Source organism: Pan paniscus, chromosome 20 (assembly GCF_029289425.2).
Source record: "Pan paniscus chromosome 20, NHGRI_mPanPan1-v2.0_pri, whole genome shotgun sequence".
Taxonomy (NCBI): Eukaryota; Metazoa; Chordata; class Mammalia; order Primates; family Hominidae; genus Pan; species Pan paniscus.
In genome coordinates this window covers 12597415-12609324 of record NC_073269.2, presented here as the reverse complement: position 1 = coordinate 12609324, position 11910 = coordinate 12597415, and the positions used below count along the sequence as shown (strand labels likewise).

At 65.4% G+C, this 11910-nt stretch overlaps 3 protein-coding genes across 11 annotated transcripts; 1 reads left to right on the top strand and 2 right to left on the bottom strand.

Moving 5' to 3' along the window:
- The first annotated feature begins 402 nt into the window (after positions 1-402).
- Positions 403-2051, top strand: CTXN1 (cortexin 1). Its single transcript, XM_034945286.4, has 2 exons — positions 403-577; positions 986-2051. Exon 2 carries the CDS (start codon positions 1006-1008, stop codon positions 1252-1254), a length of 249 nt encoding a protein of 82 aa, XP_034801177.1. The 5' UTR covers positions 403-577; positions 986-1005; the 3' UTR covers positions 1255-2051.
- A 1241-nt stretch (positions 2052-3292) lies between these two features.
- Positions 3293-6143, bottom strand: SNAPC2 (small nuclear RNA activating complex polypeptide 2). Its single transcript, XM_003809992.7, has 5 exons — positions 5961-6143; positions 4994-5113; positions 4763-4831; positions 4189-4501; positions 3293-4091 (listed from the first exon to the last, which is right to left on the bottom strand). The coding sequence occupies exons 1-5, from the start codon at positions 6141-6143 to the stop codon at positions 3772-3774; spliced, it is 1005 nt and encodes a 334-aa protein (XP_003810040.4). The 3' UTR covers positions 3293-3771.
- TGFBR3L (transforming growth factor beta receptor 3 like) lies at positions 6060-11876 on the bottom strand. 9 transcript variants are annotated; one of them, XR_008622083.2, is made up of 7 exons: positions 9953-11853; positions 9563-9874; positions 8906-9032; positions 8646-8804; positions 8376-8448; positions 8117-8230; positions 7558-7579 (listed from the first exon to the last, which is right to left on the bottom strand). XR_008622083.2 is itself a non-coding variant. In XM_055103587.2 (6 exons), exons 1-5 carry the CDS (start codon positions 10226-10228, stop codon positions 8381-8383), a joined length of 942 nt encoding a protein of 313 aa, XP_054959562.1. In that variant the 5' UTR covers positions 10229-11854; the 3' UTR covers positions 6060-6194; positions 8376-8380. The 9 variants fall into 9 exon arrangements, 8 of the variants coding, with proteins under 8 accessions (XP_054959562.1, XP_063455886.1, XP_034801174.1 ...); XM_055103587.2 differs by lacking the exons at positions 7558-7579; positions 8117-8230 and adding an exon at positions 6060-6194 and having other exon boundaries at positions 9953-11854; XM_063599816.1 differs by having other exon boundaries at positions 7399-7579; positions 8646-9032; positions 9953-11854.
- Positions 11877-11910: the final 34 nt, after the last annotated feature.

Below are 11910 nucleotides of genomic sequence, written 5' to 3'. Positions count from 1 at the left end.
CAGACAAAACTAGGGGGACTTACTCATCCCAGTGACCTGCCTGAGCTCTCTGAGAATTGAGGTCCCCAGGGCCGGGGGAGCTTGAGTGCCCATATGAGTGTTTTAGGGACACTGAGGTCCCCCCACAAACAGTCTCGAGTGGGGTCTATCGCGGAGGAGAATGCAGGCACAGGGCAGGCTGGGGGGCCCGAAGTGCCAGGGGAGGTGGGAGTGGCAGCTGCCCACTCCCCGGCGAGGTCGTGGGTGCTCGCGGGTCCTCGGGGCTGGGGTTCCGTCCTCCCGCAGGCCCGGGCGGGGTCGCTGGCTCGCGCGCCGCTCCCTGCGCAGCCTCCGCCCCCTGCAGCCCCGCCCCCCGCGGCGGCCCCGCCCCCGTCGCCATAGGAACAGCCGCGGCGGCCCGGCTCGCGCGCTGGTTGCCTGCCTCGGTCTCCGCCGCTCCAGGGGCGGGTGGGGTGGGCTGAGCCGGAGCCCGGGCCGCCGCCGCCGCCGCCGGGGAGAGGCCGAACGCGGAGCCGGCGCGGGTCCCGGAGAGAGCGCGGCCGCCGGGCGGTCGGTCCCCGTCCGGGTCGAAGCCAGGGTGAGGGGCGCGCCGGGGCGGGGGCGGTGGGGGAGGGGGTCCCAGGCCGCCGAGAACAAAGGGAGCGGGGGCAGGGGCCGTGGGGACCGTCCCCACGCCGCGCGCCCGGGCCGCGGCCGCGCTTTCGCACCTGTTGTGTGCGGCCCAGGCCGGGCGCGGCTCCGTTTCCCGGCTCTCAGCGCCCCCACCTGCGCGCACGGCCAGAGTTGGGTCCCCGCGTGGTGGTGGCGGCGATCCGGCGGGCCGGGCATGGGCGTAGCCCGGGGACCGAGGCGCGGGCGGGGGATGGGGTCGGGCACGTTAAGGGGGGCGGCGGCGGCGGCGGCAGGAGGGGGCGAAGCGGAGGAGGCGCGGGAGGGAGGGCGCAGCCTCATCCCCGGCGCCCGGGGCGGGTCCCCTCCTCCGCAGGGCGCGCGGCGATGTGAGCCATGAGCGCGACGTGGACGCTGTCGCCGGAGCCCCTGCCGCCGTCGACGGGGCCCCCGGTGGGCGCGGGCCTGGACGCGGAGCAGCGCACGGTGTTCGCCTTCGTGCTCTGCCTGCTCGTGGTGCTGGTGCTGTTGATGGTGCGCTGCGTGCGCATCCTGCTCGACCCCTACAGCCGCATGCCCGCCTCGTCCTGGACCGACCACAAGGAGGCGCTCGAGCGCGGGCAGTTCGACTACGCGTTGGTGTGAGGGGCGCGGCGCCCCCTAGCCGGCCCTGCGCGGGGTCTCAGAGGGCCGGCCCGGCGGGGGGCGCCGCGGGGCCAGGACTGCGCTCAGGATCCCACCCCGGAGCCCCCAGCCCGGGGGAGAGGGGGAGGGAGTTGGGAGAAGCCCAGCCCCTCCCCCTCGAGACCCCTCCCATGTCCCTTCCTGGCCTGGCCGGAGCCCCACCTCGTGCCTTTATCCGCCCCGTCCCTTCCTCTCTGCGCATCTCACCCGCCCGGCTGGCCCCCACCCCCGACTCTGAATCCCGGGCGGGAGGAGGACCCCCGCACCGCCCCCTCCCCAGCGTGTAAGTGGCTCTGCTATTGTGCGTCCCTGTAAGTGGGGACCCCCTTGTCCCGCCTCCCTCCCCTGTTGTCTGGCCGTCGTCAACCCCACCTTGACTGAGTGTTGAGCCCGTCCTTGGGCTCTGGCCCTGCGGGGCAGGCTCTCCCGGGCCCACGGGGCGGACGCTGCATACCAATTTGCCCTGCACCGCCTGTCCCGGAGACGGAGCCCGAAGGCCTGCCATGGCGGCTGTGTCGAGGATGCGTGGCGCCTGCCGTGGCGGGACAGCGTGGGCAGGCTCATTTCTGCCCCCAACCCGGGCCCCAGGACAGGTCAGCGCGCCCTGCCCCGGTGCCCACCGCTGCCCCCCATCCGCCCTCCTGCCACTTGCCCCTGACCCCCCTGCCATGCCTCCCGCAGCCCTCCCATGCCGTTCCACTCCTCCCTGCCTCTGAGCCGAACATGATAATAAAAGCTATTATTGAGCGCTTACTGCATGCCAAGCAGCGTGCTGAGTTGGCACCTCCTGTTTATAGCCTATCTCCTCTTCGGGATCGTGAGAATGAGCCAGGCCCTGTTAGCATCCCTATTCTACAGGCCAGGAGACCGAGGGCCAGGCAGCTCCAGTGACTGACTTGCCCACAGTCACATGGCTAGAGTCTGGTAGGGCTGGAAGTGGAACCCAGGTCTGGCTTTTGCATGTTTTTAAAGCTTCCCAGGGCTGCAAAGACACCAAGATCACAAGCACCTTTCACCAGCTTTGGGGGGGGGGGCGCTGATGTGTAACCCCCAGCTGCCTCCCCTCCACACACAATTCTGTTGATCTGGGGAGGCGCTGGGGGTGGTGAGAGAGACTCAGCCCTGTGGGGAACTGGGAGGCGCACCCTCTGCCAGCCCTGGAGGGAGGCTCCGACGACCGACCGTACCTGCAGCCTAAGCCTCCTCCCCCTGCCCACCACCATTGGCATCGTTTGTGGGTCTGGTGCGGTGGGGCGGTGACCACGGACGGAGTGGGCTGGCTGTGCTCCAAGGCCCTCCCAAGAGATGTGCACCCCAGGGGAGCCGTGTGCAGTGTGTGGGGGGAGGAATGAGCGTTTCTATAAAAGGCAGGCTGGGTGAATGCACAGGCTCCGAGAACGGAGAATTTACCGACTTGGATTACTAGCTGGGCGTGGGACGCGGTGCCGTGGGAGGACATCTGCTTCCCTCTCTCGGACCCGACTCTCAGTCCACACCCACAGGGCAGGTGAAGCTGCTGGAGGGGGCCTCAAGCGGGGGCCCAGCACCCCCAGGGGTTTGAGGTCAGCCCTGACTCCAGCACCCCTCCCTCCCCGCCTTCTAGGGATCCTTGAGGTCCCAAAGCCACCCCAGGGGACACACTCCACTCCCACTAGCCTCCTGCCACTCGGGGCAGCCCACCCCTATCTTCCTCTAACCGCCCAGCCTGGGGCTCAACTCCTTCCACCGGGTCACCCCCACTCTCTGCTGCCTTCTCCCCTCCACCTGTGCGATGTGATTTTGCCCTACTCTGAAACCCATCCCTGACGCCTGTCCCCAAGGTGCCCTGCCGGCTCTCCCCATCCACGCTTGTCAGCTTCACAGTCACCAAGGGGCTCCTCACCCCAGGCCTCATCAGACCAGTCAGGTGGCAGCTCTCCTCCCTGGCACACACCCCCAGCCCTGTGACCCCCGAGCTCTGACACTTCAGGGCCCCCACTTCCATCTTTAAGTCACAGGCGAAAGAGAATGATAACTTTATTCATGGTCACAGAATACCCCCGGGAAGGGGAAGGACCTGGCAGCAGGGAGTAACCACGACTGGTCAGTTGAAGAAGGTGAGGATGCTGGCCCCGAGGTGTACAGGAACGGGGAAAATGTGCGAGGGCCTTTACGGTGGGCAGTGCCAGCTATGGCCCCCCAGCAGACAACAAGGCACCGTGGGACTAGGGAACTGGGGGAGGCCAGCCCTGTCCGCCTGTCCTTGACATCAGGAGGCTTGTGAGTGGAGTCCTGCAACCCCCACCCAAACCCTGTACAACGGGGGTTCCATTTCTGAGACCCCCAAAGTATGGGGCATCTTAGAGGCCCGCCCCACAGCTGAGCATCATCTCAAGGACCTTCCCCCATGACGGGATCCTCAGAAAGAGCCAGGGCCAGCCAAGCAGAACCGAGGGGCAGGGCGGGGGGCCTGGTGTGGCCTCCTGCCCGCCATGCCCCTCACCTGGCAGGGGTAGCTGCCCGACCCAGAAGCTCCAGGGGCACCAGGAACGGGTTCAGGGGACAGATCCCAGCTGCTTGCCAAGGCGATTTCAGTTCGCTGTGCTCGGCCTTCTCGGTGGCTGGGGGGGTCTCCTCTGGTGCCTTGGAGCCAGCCCCATCCCCTTCTGCCGCAGGCCCCAGGCTCCCTCCAGCGGGAATGGGCTGGGGGGCTGCCAGGCGTAGGTATGTCTCCGTCATATGCTCAACCAGGGCTGTGCAGGGCAGGAGTGGCAGCTCCTCTGGAAGTGACATGAGCAGGTCGAGGACCACAGCGGACTCTAGTGATGGATAGAGGAGAGGGGTAAGGGGACACCCCTGCCTGCCGCCAGGGACCCCTGATCCCTCTGCTCCTGCCCCCTCCCTCACCCTTCTCACCAGCTGCTGAGAGCTCGGGGCTGCGGCCACTTCGGGACACAGAGGACAAGTACTTGTAGATCTTCTCAAAGTCCACAGCAAAGTCTTCTTCAGTGGAGGGACCAGCCGACGACTCAGAAGGTTTCTCAGGGGCAGGGTCAGGAGTCTTGGGTGCGGAGCTAGGTGCAGCAGGGGCAGAGCTAGGTATTTCAGGGGCGGGGTCTTCCTGTCCTCCAGGGGCGCTCAGGAGCAAAGGCTTTCCACGGGCCTGCGTGGGCTTGGGGGGCTTGGAGTGCAGGAGGGTGACCGGTTCCGTGGCCGCGATGGTGAGCACCTGGCAGGCAGAACAATCAGGGAGGAAGGGGAGCTGGGAAGTCTCCTCACCGTCTACACATTCCCCCATCCTCCCTGCCACCCTAAGATGCTCCTCAGACAAGAGATGGCCTCAGAGCCAGGAACACTGAGGCTCGAGGTGTCCAGTGACTGACGGAGTCCACAGAGCTGGCAAAAGGGCCCAGGACCCAGGTTCACATGGTTCGGCCCATGTGACCCTGTCCTCTGGGACACCCTGACCTGCCTGGGGGAATGGCGGTACCTGCGAGAAGGCCACTGCCAGGGCTTCTTCCAGTGGCCCTGTTATCTTCTCAGCCAGATCCGTCCAGACCTGAGTGAAGCCAGAGATACAGGGTCAGCCCAGGGATCAGCCTACAAGGGCCCCCCAAGCCCTGCTCCTCCTGGGGATCCCCTAATCAGGTTATCCCCCGCAACTCCCACCTACCCACCAGGGACCTGCCCTGGACAGCCTCACCCTGTTCATCTGCCTCACCTCGATGGGGGCTGGGGGCTGTGCCTCCCGGCGCCTTGGTCCCTGAAGGCCACCCGGATGCACTTTCTGAATGGCCTCCCGGGCTACGCGGCCCTTGAGCTGCTGGAGGAAGACCCGGATCTAGAAAGGAAAGAGGCGGCGGAATGAGGCTTCTATGAGCTCAGGGCTGCAGCAGAGAAGCCAAAGCCCAATCCCTTGTATGCTCTGGGCCCCGCTACTGCGCCTTAGTCTCCTGCTGGCCCGGTGTTAGGAGTCCCAGTGACTGCCAAGGCTCCTACCCCACCCAGAGCGTGACCAGCTACCTAAGGAAGTTGTAAGGCCCAGGCCAGTTCCGGCTCCTTCACGCAGCCAGGGCCCAACCCTATGCTGACTACTACCCCGTTCAACTCCCTTCTTCGTCCCCTCTTCTCTATTCCCTCTCACTTCAAGTTCGTATCCTGTCCAACGGCATGCGTTGCTTTTCGCCCGGACTCGGCAGCATCTTACTCCCAGTTCATTCCGCCCGTTTAGCCCTCGCCCCACCCACGCATTACCCCGAGGCTCGCCCCGCCTTTAAAGCTTGCCCTCATCCCGCCCACGCCCCTCCCACGCCTTACTCCCAAAAGGGCCCCGCCCTTAAGTCTTGCTATTAACCCGCCCACGCCCCGCCCCCAGGCTCGTCCTGCCCCTCAAACTCACCCACCCACTCTCCAAACCTCAGCGGCACGCACGCCCCGCCCCGGCATCGCCCCGCCCCTCCGCTTCACTTATGCCCCGCCCACATCTAGCTCCCAAGCTCGCCCCGCCCCTAGGTCTTCTCTTCCCGTCCACGCCCCGCCCCTCACCCCGCCCAGGCTCACCCACTAACGCCCCGCCACTCAGCCCCCACGCCACGCCCCCGCTGGCTTACATTCCTGGCCCCGCCCACTCTCCGCCCCACCCCAGCCCCGCCTCCAGCCTGGCTCCGGTCCCGAGAACCGCATCTCACCTCAGCCTCGCTCCGGCCCCGCAGCTCCCGGGCCAGCTCGGCGGCGTCCGGCTCCGGCTGGCCCTGCCGCGCCTGCAGGAGTCGCACTAGCTGCCGCTTCTCGCGAGCGCTCCAGGTCGCGGGACCGGTCACCTCGCCCAGATAGCGCGCCGGGGCCGCTCGCCGCCTGGGAGGTGGCTTCATGCCGCTCAGAAAGAGGCAGGCGCTGTAAGGTCGCGTCTCCGATGGGCGGAGCTACGGGGGCCGCCGAGGTCAGAAAACACCGCGCGGAGGCGGACGCGCGTGGGGGCGTGGCTTCGCTTTTGGAGGCCCGGGGAACCGCCCCAATGGAAGTGAAGGGGAGATCGGCACCGGAACTGGGCGGGGCGAAGGAGACCCTCAGCCTGCACTTTATCTCATTCATGAAGTGGAGACGACACCTTGGATCCCATGCCCTCCCTCTGTTGCTGGACTAACTCATGAAGCTACTACTGTGTGCTTTGCTTCTCGCAGAGGGGTGGGTTCTGGCCGAAAGGTCAAGTCCGAAGATCCAGTCGGTCAAGAGCCTGGGCTCTGGGGTCAGACAGGCCTGGGGACTTTGAGCAAGTGATTTAGCCTTGCCGAGCCTCAGTTTCCTCCTCTGTAGACTGGGGCTGATAGTCCCACTCTTGTCTGTGTAAGGTGGAGTGGAGCTCGGGCAGGAGGGATTTAAGGAGCTCTAGACTAGACTGACAATCTAAGAGGAGGGCGAAGTCCAGACCAGGACGGAACTGGAGCAGAAGCAGAAGGTCGAAGCGGAGCTAGGGCAGGGTCCGGGCGGGGGTAATGGAGAGCGGAGAAGGCCTGGCTTGAGAAAGATCGCAGGAGGCAGATGGGCAGGTGTCCGGGTAAGGAGAGGAGGGAGGGGGAGGGTTTATTTTAAACTTACGCTTGTGGGGTTGGGTGCCGCTTTTTTTTTTTTAAGACAGATTTTTGCTCTTGTTGCCCAGGCTGCAGTGCAATGGCTCACTGCAACCTCCGCCTCCTGGGTTCAAGCGATTCTCCTGCCTCAGCCTCCCCAGCAGCTGGGATTATAAGCACGCGCCACTACGCCCTGCTAATTCTTTTTTTGTTACTTTTTTTAGTAGGGACAGGGTTTCACCATGTCGGCCACGCTGGTCTGGAACTCCTGACCTCAAGTGATCCACCCACCTCGGCCTCCCAATGTGCTGGGATTACAGGCGGGAGCCACCGCGCCCGGCCGGGTGTCGCTTTCTGTTTGAGACAAAACGCCCTACAGTCTCCCATGGCCTGGGAGTGCACACGGGTATATGGGCATATGGGCCCCGTCCCCAGGCTCCACCCCTCTAAGTCACGATTTCTCAGGAATACCCCCCAAGTCCTGCTCCCAGCTTTCTCCCCAAGCCTCCCCACCTATCCCCCACCCCGCACGTTGCGCGCTCACTGACTGCACCAGAACTTAGCCGGTCAGTCCAGAGGTTTATTTTGAGCACAGGTGGGAGGGACAGGGGGAGGAGAGAAGCGCAGGGGTCGTGGCCCCATCAGGTCCGAGGTCCAGGGAGGCGGGTCCGGTCCTCTTGGTCCTGGTCCCGAATTGGTAGCTGGGTGTATCTCCCGACCACGTTGGGGGCGCACCATCCCTGGGAGGGGTGGCTGAGGCTCAGCGAGGGAGGGGACGCTACGCGGGCCACCTCCCTTCCCAGCAGACCACTAGCCTCTTCCATCGGTCTGCATGCCGGGGTGAGAGTGGGAGCCGGGTCTGAATGCTGAGTTCTCCTCGCCTAATGCCTCTCCTCACCTAATGCCCCTGGCTCGACCCAAAGCCCGCGCCTGCCGCGGGTGACCCACTGCCTGAGTTCGAATCCAAGCTCCACCCAGTATTGTGACTTTTGACAAGTTACTTAATTCAGAGAATGCCTCATCATTCTCGTCTCTAAAATGGGGATTATAATAGTGTCCGCCTGGAGGTTAAGGGGATTAAGCTAGTTCATAGGCGTAAAACATTTACAACAGTGCCTGGAGGCTGGGCGCAGTGGCTCACGCCTGTAATCTCAGCACTTTGGGAGACCGAAGCGGTAGGATCACCTGAGGTCGGGTGTGCGAGACCAGCCTGACCAACATGGAGAAACCCCGTCTCTACTAAAAATACAAAATCAGCCGGGTATGGTGGCGCATGCCTGTAATCCCAGCTACTCAGGAGGCTGAGGCAGGAGAATCGCTTGAACCCGGGAGGCAGAGGTTGCGGTGAGCCGAGATCGCGCCGAGCCGAGATCGCGCCATTGCACTCCTGCCTGGGCAACAAGAGCGAAACTCCGTCTCAAAAAACAAAACAAAACAAAACAAAAAAAACCCACAATGCCTGGCACGAACTAAGCGCTAGGAAGCGTCACTGTCAGATCTCCTACCTCACCCAGCTCCCTCCACCTCCATACCTACCTTCCTCACTGGGACCTCCTGGGCTGGGGACCGCTGGGCGAGGCTCTCGCGGGCGGGCCAGGGGCGTGGGGCGCTGTAAGGGAGAGGCGAGCTGCAGAAGGGCTGCTGCGCGCCACGCCAGGCTAAGGGCGGCCCCTGGGGGCTGCTGCGGGCATCGCGGAGGCAGGCCTAGCTAGGGTTGATCAGGCCCCGCAGGCGGGATCGCGGCCGCCCCGGGTCCCGACGCGCGGGATTAGACTGGGGGCCCGGCTTGGCGGAGGTCGTCGGTACCTGAGTGCGCACAGACGAGGCCCAGCCCGGCGGCCAGCGCGGCGCCCAGCACGAAGGCTGCCAACACCAGCGCCACCACCGGCGCGGGTTCCAGGGCCGCGGGGGCCGGCGCGGGAGGCTCAGGGCGCACGGCGCGGCCGGGGACACTCTTGGGCGGCCCTGTGGGAAGTGCCACGCTGAGACTGGGTCCAGCTCCCAGGCGTCCTTCCCACCCGCTCTGCCGCCCCACGGCCCCATGCGGAGGAGGACTGCGTGCTCACTGGGGGGCGGCCGCGGCACGGTGACCACGATAGGCTGCGTCAGCGTGTGCAGGTGGGGGCCGTCAGCAGCCAGGCCCTCGGCGCTGCCACTGCCAGTGTCGGCGCACGCCTCGTCCTGAGGCAGACACTGGGGGAGAGGAAGGTGGGGAAGAGACGGGGACATCAGGGCACCGGGATCGTGGCTCTGGTCCCCAGGGCCCCCAAGAGAGACCTGAGTCCAGCTCTCCACCACAGCCAAGATGGGACCCCTGGAAATCCGGCCCCTTAGGGTGCCCTGAGCCCAGCCCCTACGCATACAAGTGGCTAGCCGCCCAGCCCCTAAGGACCCCAAATCCCAGCCCCACAAGATCGCATGGTCCGTGTCTCCCAGCACCTAGCATGTGAGGCCCAGCACCAGGTTCCCAGAAATGTGTCCCCTTAGTGGCCTTCTGCATCCAACCCCCAGCCCTGAAGGATTCCAGAGCTGTCCATGGGGGAACCCAGTGTCCACACTGTCCCCAAAGAAACTCTGTCGGCAGAGATGGACCCTTGCGCCCCACCTCCCCCAACCCCCAGATCCTCAGACCCCGAGAGTATCCTCTTTCCACTGCCAGAGTCGCTCGTGCCCAGCCCCCGAAGGGCCCCGGCGCCCGGATTCCAGGCTCTGCGCCCGCGCACCCGCGATGGCGGCGGCGGCGTCAGAGGCGCAGGCGCCCGGCGGACTCCCCGGAGGCGGCGGCAGCGGCTCAGCTGGCAGTGCAGGAACTGCACCGAGGCGTTGAAGACCGGGCGCAGGCGGAAGCTGAAACGCGCGGGGCGGGTGGCACCCGGGCTCGGCGGCGGCGGTGGCGGGAAGGCGACAGAGGTGTCGGCGGGGCAGCCCTCACGCAGCAGAGCCAGGGCGGGCCCCGGGGCCGGGCGTGAGGACGGCGTCACTGAGCAGCGGTGCAGGGCCAGGCCCCAGCGCGGGGAGGGACGGGCCAAGGCCGCCTGGGGGACGGAGGCGCCATCAGGGATCGCCCGTCCCCACCGGCCCCCATCCGCCCCTGGTGTCCCCGGGGTCCCCACCTGCACGAACACGCGGCTGTCGGCCGGGACCTCAAGCGGCCCCGCGCGGCGAGGAAAGACGTCCTCTGTGTCGGACAGCTTCAGGCTGAAGAGGGGTCTGCGCAGCCAGGGGCCGGGCGCCGCGGGGAACGGGGGAGCTGGCGGGGCGGGGAAGGGCGGCCCAAAGGAGAGAAAACGCGCGCTGCCCTTTAGGCCTCCGGGAAAAGTGACCCGACCACCTCGCCCCCGCCTCCGCCTTTGGAAAAGGGATGCGGTTGCGGCGGCCGATTCACCCATGATGGGCTCCGCGCCACGTTCCCCCCTGACGGTGATGTGCCCCCTGGCGACCCCTGGGACCCGCACAGCCCAGCAACTGAGCCGGTTGCAGAGCCATGCGCCCCTAGAGAAGCCTCCGAAGCTGGCGAAGGCCTCCCTGGGGCGGAAGAGAAGCGGTGAGGAGCACCCGATGGTGGGGTCCGGCTGGGTGAAGTCAGAGCTCCCCCACCTTCCCCAGGGCTGCTCTTGGGGACGCAGCAGGACCGGCGGCTCCCCTTTCCAAGGGGAGATAGGTGCTGTCACCAACGAGGAAGGGAAGTGAAGAGGATACCCTCCCAAGAGGCTCTCCTGGGCACAGCCAAAGCCCAGCCAGGCCACCAAGATCTGAGACGCTTCCACTTGTCCAGGCTGAGGCAGCCGTGGGATCCCCTCCCCTCTCCGTGCCCCTAAACACACGCTGATGTCTGCCTTCAGGAGGTGCTGAGCGGGGTCCTGGTAAAACGGCTAATCTCCAAATACGAAAGATTGCCTGCACATCCATTTTTCTTGTTTTCTGAGACAGGGTCTTCCTCTGTCGCCCAGGCTGGAGTGCAGTGGTGCGAATACAGCTCACTGCAGCCTCCACCTTCTGGGCTCCAGCCATCCTCCTGCTTCAGCCTCTCGAGTAGCTATGACCACAGCCACTCGCCACCACGGCCATACGGGGTCTATGTTGCCCAGGCTGGTCTGGAACTCCTGGCTTCAAGCGATCCTCTCACCTCAGCCTAAGTGCTGGGATTACAGGCATGAGCCCCCTTGTCCATCCCCACACCACACCCACTTCTGAAGAGCACCTGGGTAGACTGGCCCCCTCCCACAACTCTGGCCCTCTCCGTGGCTGCAGGGAGCTTTGCCGAAGTGGGGATGTGAGCCACCCTTGGGATGGGGGACCGAGACCCCACCCCACTCCCCTGCCCTGTCCCCACCCCCGTGAGGACCACCACCAAAGGTCTAGTTGAAAGAGAGTGACATCGGTGGGGCGCGGTGGCTCACACCTGTAATCCCAGCACTTTGAGAGGTTCGAGGCGGGCGGATCGCCTGAGGTCAGGAGTTCGAGACCAGCCTGGCCAACATGGGGAAACGCTGTCTCTACTAAAAATACAACAATTAGCCAGGCGTGGTGGTGCGTGCCTGTAGTCCCAGCTACTTAGGAGGCTGAGGCAGGAGAATCGCTTGAACCCGGGAGGCGGAGGTTGCGGTGAGCGGAGATTGCGCCACTGCACTCCAGCCTGCGTGGCAGAGCAAGACTCCATCTCAAAAAAAATAAAGAGGGTGACACAGGGATAGAAGCATGACAGACCCGTCACCTCCCTGCCCATACATACCAGGTGGCCCGCTGGGTAAGGTGGTGATCCCTGGGAGCAGGGCCAGCAGCAGCACGGTGCCCAGCATGCTGGACCAGCTGAGGTCGGAGTGTTTGGGGCCAGAGCAGACACCAGCTGGGCTGCACCCAGGTCCCGCACGTGGGCAGGCGGCCCTGTCCTTGGCAAGGAGGGAGGCAGGGAGCGGGGGTGGCAGACTGAGGGGCTGACACCAGAGCCAATGCCCAAGGCCTGAGGGGATTAAGGGATCCTCTGCTGCCCGACCTGTGACCAATGGGGGCAGGGGGTCCCTTACACCAGCTGCTTGATACCCATCGGCAAGTCACTACAAACACCTCCCGT

Excerpts from the sequence above, each read along its gene's own strand:
- CTXN1 (XM_034945286.4), top strand. The coding sequence starts at position 1,006 with ATGAGCGCGACGTGGACGCTGTCGCCGGAGCCCCTGCCGCCGTCGACG.
- SNAPC2 (XM_003809992.7), bottom strand. The coding sequence starts at position 6,143 with ATGAAGCCACCTCCCAGGCGGCGAGCGGCCCCGGCGCGCTATCTGGGC. Across the intron at positions 4,502-4,762 it reads TGGCAGTGGCCTTCTCGCAG|GTGCTCACCATCGCGGCCAC; the intron begins GTACCGCCATTC and ends TCTGCCTGCCAG. Across the intron at positions 4,092-4,188 it reads CCCCGAGCTCTCAGCAGCTG|AGTCCGCTGTGGTCCTCGAC; the intron begins GTGAGAAGGGTG and ends ATCCATCACTAG.
- TGFBR3L (XM_063599816.1), bottom strand. The coding sequence starts at position 10,228 with ATGGGTGAATCGGCCGCCGCAACCGCATCCCTTTTCCAAAGGCGGAGG. Across the intron at positions 9,875-9,952 it reads ACAGCCGCGTGTTCGTGCAG|GCGGCCTTGGCCCGTCCCTC; the intron begins GTGGGGACCCCG and ends TCCGTCCCCCAG. Across the intron at positions 8,231-8,375 it reads AGGAGGTCCCAGTGAGGAAG|GCAGGAGTGCAATGGCGCGA; the intron begins GTAGGTATGGAG and ends CTTGTTGCCCAG.